Genomic DNA, 7,218 nt, shown 5'->3' on the forward strand with positions numbered 1-7,218 from the left:
AGCTCATATTAGAAACATAATGTGTTCTTAAGAATACATCAGTAATGTGAACCAGCCATGTAAATACTGAGATACTTTCTATTTTCCAATATTTGCCCTGAATCCTCAGACTAGACACACTACGCAGCCGTGTTCAGCTGTGCCTGCCCATAGTGCTGTTTGTCAGGCTGGCTATAGCCACTGTGACAAATCACCAGCAGGCAGCCTTGTTAAAACACTGATGTGGTTTAATGGGTGATGTCCGAGACTTGGGTACATCTGATGAGCTCTCAGCAGACATTAGTGACCAGCCATATCCACTAGAGCGATCACAATCCTAGCTGAAGTTTGCCTGTTTTGTATTTCTTCTTTACACAGTGAAAATAATTTCTAAACTAAATCTAGACTATGCAGCCTTTTTGGTTCTACACTGACTAAATCGTTACAAACATCTCATCTAAAAGTTGTCGGCATTCAGATACAGTAGGAGGCTGGCCTGAATCCACAAAGCCCAAAACAGCGACTTAATTCAGCTACCAAAGTGCCTGCAACAAACTGAAGAGAAAAACGAGCCTTCTTATGTATTTTCAGCCTCAGCCAAGCTCACCCATCCATGAAAATCCCATCTCAGGGAGAGAGGAGGTGAAGACCTGCGAGCACACACACACACATTCACTCGCACATAGCAGACAGTAAAGGACACGCCGCCAGATCCTCACTAAAGCCCTTTATCCTTATCATAACTACTCCCACAATTACTCACCTGAGTGGTTTACCTGTTTCCGCCAAGCCATGCTGCATTTTTACTGTCCTAGTGATACAAAAACCTTTAGGCACCAAACATTAACTGGGCCGCTACAGACAGGCACACGCAGCGGTTACATCACGCTGGAGTATGAGAGTGTGAGATGCAATACTTAAAGCGTAGACAGATACACAGGGCGGCATGCTCACATATATATCCACACACACCATGTGAAAAAAAATATCAACATGACTGCAAACAGACGCTTCTGCAGTTTACTTTACATCTCTGGGCATGTTCATTAAAATCTTTGAGCTTTGAAATGGCAAGGACTCACTCAATGGCATAATGAGCAGACAGCATAACAAGAAGATGAGGCTGATTTAACTCCACTTACAAATTTACACAAAAAATGAACAGGCTTAATTACACAGATCAACTAAGTGTTCAGAGGTGCCAAGAGAGAAGATATACTGCCTATTAAACATGAGAACAGAGCCACTTCTAGGGTAACCAGAGCTCCATATAACACACAAAGCCGTATTAACATGCACATGATCCCACAACAAATGCTTTACGCTTAAAGTCCAACATAAAATATGCATGTTTTATACTCTAAGGGGAAATGTGTCTAGTAGTGTTGACAAATCATTTCAACAAATAGTAGAGCTCAGTCTTACTGCACTATTGGATGGATGTTTTTCAAAGGTCGATGCTAGCATTCGAAGCACAGGGTGCATACACACTGTGGCTAAATTTGGTTGTCAGCTCACCTTTTAGTGTTTAAATCTGTTATGTACACTCGTAGTTCAGTTATTTGTGGGAGTGACAGTCACATTCTACAACAGAATTCATTTAGTGACAACCGCATTTACCAAAATCATATGTAGTACACACAGAATTTAACTAAACAACTAGATATTAATGACATATTTAAAAATTCAAAAACAGTTGTGTCTCTCTTCTGTATGTGGCATGCAAGAAACCACTTGAAAAGAGATTGTGGCAATAAAAAGACAGCAAATGAGAATAAGCCCAAATAAATTCAAATACTTTCCCTAAAAACTAAAATGTTCTCGACCTGAACCTGCCTACTTTATTATTTCCATAAATTGGATGGGCCAAACAACAAGCCCTAAGACACTTATAATAAGTGGGCATGGCAACACTTAAAGAGTAAACTCTGTGAAACAGCTTTCCAATCTGTTGACAGTGATTTAGTTAAAATGACTAAACATAGCAATTCTTTGGTCACTTTAACATTACTCTGGTCAAAAATATAAGATGTTAAAAGTGTGAGATGCCAAGATGCTTACCTATGGTGTAAATCATGAAAATTTCACAGTCAATTTTGTTCCGTACACACACGAAACAACAAATCGGGGATTCACTCCCATAAACTGGTCACTCCTGAAGCTTTACAGTGTCTACATAACCAAGGTTTGCCAGATCTAACCCACCCACTGTCACTTTCAGTCACTCACAACACATCTGATATCGACAGTGTACCCCCGTAAAAGCACTGACTTGTCAATCATAACAGAAAGCCCCAACATTAAGTCCCAAGGGAGGAGAGGACGACAAATGAAATCAAGAGGTAAATAAATGAATCAATGGATGAATAATAGATTAGGCAGCAAGTGGCCCCTTCGAGCAATGCCACGAATGCAATATTAATAAGCAGCTCTTACTGTTCGTCTCTGTGTCATCACTGACACTCTTAGGAGGAGCATGGGCCGAATAACACACAGCTGATCTGTACATTCGATCCGGATTACGGATTTTCTTCAGTCCTTCAGGAAGCAAAGAGAGAGTGGAGAAGAAGAAAAAAGAATTCTGGGAAAAGTACACCGGATGTACAACTTTGCTTTAGTCTTTATTTTCCCCATGCACATAGCAGGAACTTATAAGAATGTTTACCAGGGTCAGCAGTGTCGCGTCTGCCAAACCCCAGTCTCCCTCCCATCAGCAAGCCCATGCATCCCAAATGTGTCCATCTCCATGCTGAAGAACACCTCTCCCAAACAATATGCACCGCTCGGCCTCAGAGTTCACCATGCCTATTTGCTTCTCCCCCTTTTTTTATCAAATGCATTCAGGGGTGCATTTAAAGGGATTACTTTGGCCTAAGGTGCTGCCTTGTGGGGAGAAAATGCAGTTTCATTTGCAGGCAGGGGTATGGACAAGGAATGTAAAAGCACCCGGTTCTCTTGTATCTTCAGACCCCATGCACATTTTCATTAACTATAACAAAGTGTCATAGATGGCTCCAGCTGTTAATGGCTAGAAGTGTTAACACTGCCAAGAGAGAATACAATCTAGACCACTGCATATAAAGTAGTAACTCCAATGCTAACTGGTTTGTTCAAAATTCACCTGACTTGTGTTTCTTGTATTTTTTCTCTTTTCACTTCAGTCTTGCTGATAAATCTGTAGGTGCTGAAATAAACAGCCAAGAAACAGCCCCTAACAGGTAGCAATGAGGGCTGCAATCAAATTCATTGTGGTCCCAGGGCTGTTTGGTGAGGCTCAATTTTAGTAAGCTACACCAATCGATGAACTTAATGTGTGTTTCTGTGTGAGGCAGGTAGGGAAGGATCGAGACAAGTCGAAAGGATCTGTTATGACTCCCCAGTAAGAAGTGACATCTCCATCTATCCCTGCCCTTCCCTAATTCAATTAAAAAAAGAAAAAAATATATCAAAGCATATTCTCAAACTAAGGAAAATTACTATGCACAGATCTTTAAAAGTACATTTTCTACATAATGGCTCAATATGTCAAAAATCCCTCTTAAGAGAGCTTGTTGTGATAAACAGCACCCTAATCTCTGAATGAACCACCAAATAGAAATAGAAATATGGAGCACAACATCATCAAAAATTAAATTAATAATCTGTTATCATATACTTATGTTTTGTGTTTCACTAAGAAAAAAAGACAAGTTTGGAACTTGATGACAGTGAGAATTATTTTTGCTGTGGTTGTTTTTTAGGTTAACTTTCCCTTTAAAAGTACACTTCCTTCGCACATCTGAATCCACCTTCACCACCTTCCATAGGTACAGTCCCAGTTCCGGGCAATCTAAAAAGTGAGCTAGGTCATATCAGGAGACAGAAGAACTCTATGGGGTGCGTGAGACATTAACCATGTTTTCATAGCAGCCTCCAGCTAAGAACAGCCTGTCCTTATGTGCAAAAAACCCTGCCAAATAATAAGGCCCTGGAGAACCGTGCTCTATGCAAACATTTTAAATGCTTCAAGGACAAAAGGTTAAAATACAGGCAACAATCCGTGCTAAAATGAATGGCGTGCAACACATACAATGGCAAACTACATGCTGAAAATGAATAGGCCTGGAAATTAAATATAACACACTGCTGGCTATATGGGACTCTGAATTTAGTTGTAGTACGGTGCAGAGCACTCTATATTACTATGGAGGTGTGGAACACTAGCTCCTCCCCCATACATTGACCTGACAAGCATGACAAAAATAACCGAGGCTGTTCTGCAATGGGAGTCACAAGTCGGGGTTTCTAAAAAGCTCTTGGCTACTGAGATGCATTGGCAGGAAGCAGACCGGTCTGACACACGTTTTCGAAGGCTGGTTGTGTTTGTTTGCGTCTGAAATGCACACACAGACATGCAGAGATTGATAAACACGTGCACACACCCACGATCACACACATACGCACACAAAGAAAGAGCTAGTTTAGGTAGTTAGCCTCAGTGTTGTTTTGAAAACAAACGCGGATTTATATTTATGGTAATGCTTGTATTCTTAGCTGACACAGTGTTAAAAATATAACAGTGAAACATTTAGGAAGCTCAATACCACCCCCTTGTGGATTTCTGTATGTTCGGATCCCTGTGTTTCTCTGGAGTCATGTTTTAATGTCAGTTTATATTAGAATAATTTATTCTAACTACAGTTTATCAATATGCATAATTTACTACACAAAAGTGAGGTTTTATGTTCAAACTTATCTCCCGCCTTTTATTAGGCTACTCACCATCATGACAATGAACAATTCATCATCACTCCATGATCACACCTAAAGGCTAGTTTGTTAACTATCCAAAACGGTTTATAGATTGATTTTTTTTGTTTTAGCCAAACGTATTTATTCGAGCTATGTTTTCACGATTTCACCAAATAAAGTTTCTTTTAACTCAATGTCGCCACCTTGTGGTTGATAAACCGTTATTTTCTTTGATCTCACACTGAAGGTGAATTACAAACAAAAAAATCCTCGCAACTACTGTAATGACGACTTGCCAAAACCTTGTTGTTTATACGTTTTATATTGAAGGAAATCTGTCATATGAGCTGGTGACAGCTTGACAACTGTTTAAAATGTAATTCTGGTCAAAAGGGGCTTCAATAATACTAAAACAATGCTGTTCACTACGTCTGACAGTAATAATTAAACATCTTATTTCTGACAAATTTAGCAGAGAAATACTGTGGACACGCGTTATATAACTGTATTAAGCGTGTCTCTGAGTGAAACCAACTCGTTGCCTTGTTCATTCAAGAGACATAATCTGCAAAGTATTCAAAACAGATGTTAAAGAGAAATGGTTATGTATATTCTTCAGCAACACCTCTTCTTTCTTCTTGGCATAAGAATAAAATTGTATTTCGCGTTATGGTCGCCACATTCCTTTCTTGGTTACACAAGAATCTAGTTCAGATATTTAAATTGCTGTTTATGTGTGTAATCTGACGTAAAGGGGCAAACTGGTATAGAAGAACGTGTCCTTGAAGCAGATTTCAGAGTGAAAGCTTTGACCACATATTACAAAACCGCAAAAAAGAAGGTCAGCTGGAGTCTATGGACGCGTGAAAGTGACCGAGAGGGAAAATATCTACTATTAAACAAGCTTACCAGCAGTATTTTTACGACTCCTGGCTGTAAGGTAGTTTTAGGTCGATCTACGGTTTCCAGAACTCTACCCTTGCCAACTCAGAAACAATTTACGCAACCGAGGAAGCTTGGTAAATCGAAAAAAGAAGTTAGAAATCGACAGTCGTTGCGGCTCACAAGTTTTTCTTTGAGCGCGACCGTTAGGCTGAAGGAAACGGAGCGCGAGACGGATTTTTGAATTTTCAGAGGCGCTCGCGCTTTTGCTCCGAATTGTTTTTAAATATGTGTGATGCACACTGCTGGCTAGCTACCGATGCTGGCTAGGGTGATGTGATGTGATGTCTCCGTGCTGGAATAACGAGTGTGTGAGGATAAACACAGAGGCTTTACAATCCCCAAAGCTCCTCGATTCTCAACTGGCGGCTTTTCCCTGTCTGCCTCCAATTTTTTCCCCTCGCACACTCTTGTCGTACAAGTAAAAAATATCCCCGATGTTTCTGACTTACCTTCCGGCTTGTTTTCGGCAGCCATTTCCCCTCCGCGCGCCACATCCTCCTCCTCCTCTTCACGAGCGTTGGGTACCACGCGCGTTCACGCAGAGGACAGCAGCACGAGAAGGGACTGGCGAGGCAGAGGCGAGTCCAACCGGAGCGCACTCACGATTGGCTGTCGAACTATGACTGACCATGTTGTTCTAAAATGGCTTGCGAGAGCAAAGCAAATATCCTCCCCTTCGAAGTGCCTCCGAGAACCATTGGGTAACGCGTGATGTGTAGATACACCTTAAGAAGAACCGAGCCAATCCAAAGTGAGCGCTCTTGAGACGTTCGCGTGCAAACGAAAAGACCGTGCAAATGCTTCAAGTCGCTAAATTCAAAGGCAGAAAACGTGTTTTTTTTTCTGAGCTTTTCATTCGTAAGCAATTCAGAACAGGCTATTTGCACGTCAAGTCAATAGCATTTATCCGTTTTTACGCTGAATCGGATTTTATTAATATCTAGTTGAAAACTAAAATGACGTAAAAGATCAGAAATCCTTGTGACACGTTGTTTTTACAAATTGCTGGTTGTTATAAGCCATCTGCGTTGAAACAATGCATGTTGTTAAAACAATGCATGCCATTAGATAGACGTCCATAGATTAACCTTGAAGATGAAGCAAACGTTTGGGCTGAATGCGCTGAAGTGCTGCGCCATGGTGCTGAACGGACAGCTCCAGGTGGCAGCAGCGGTCTACTGTCACACTGCTCTTTCAAGAAAAATTTAGCACCCCAGACCTCCTAGATGTCTTATGGTTCACTGAAAGTATCCGGAAAGTATCCTACACTGCTGAGCTTGCGAGAGAAATGGTTTCCGACGACCTATTCCAGTAGTGTATGCATAATGTTGTGGTCTGGGTCCCATCTGAATTGCCTAGAAAACCTCAAAACTGCGTTTAGGAATATGGAAGTCGTATTATAACCGAGCTGATTAATTATTCGTTAGATTAAGCATTCGTTAATTGCATTGAGCATATAGATAATGGCTTAAATGCCTCTCTGCCCGCAGCGAATACCCGCCATGAAATGTTATCATTAAAACGTCATCTTTATTGCTTGCAGTTGCTTGATAACACGAGTGC

At 40.9% G+C, this 7,218-nt stretch overlaps 1 protein-coding gene across 9 annotated transcripts in view; it reads right to left on the minus strand.

Annotated features, from left to right (window-relative positions):
* The window catches only part of camta1a (calmodulin binding transcription activator 1a), a 300,932-nt gene extending 294,683 nt beyond the window's left edge, over positions 1-6,249 (minus strand). For 8 of the 9 annotated variants that reach the window (XM_043225259.1, XM_043225261.1, XM_043225258.1 and 5 more), the window contains exons 1-2: positions 6,105-6,249; positions 2,416-2,517 (exon numbers count right to left, since the gene is read on the minus strand). In XM_043225259.1, coding sequence (XP_043081194.1) covers positions 2,416-2,517; positions 6,105-6,129 — 127 coding nt within the window. In that variant the 5' untranslated portion in view covers positions 6,130-6,249. The remainder of the gene's footprint in view (positions 1-2,415; positions 2,518-6,104) is intronic. The other variant, XM_043225260.1, reaches the window with a different exon arrangement.
* Positions 6,250-7,218: the final 969 nt, after the last annotated feature.

Source organism: Puntigrus tetrazona, chromosome 23 (genome assembly GCF_018831695.1).
Source record: "Puntigrus tetrazona isolate hp1 chromosome 23, ASM1883169v1, whole genome shotgun sequence".
Taxonomy (NCBI): Eukaryota; Metazoa; Chordata; class Actinopteri; order Cypriniformes; family Cyprinidae; genus Puntigrus; species Puntigrus tetrazona.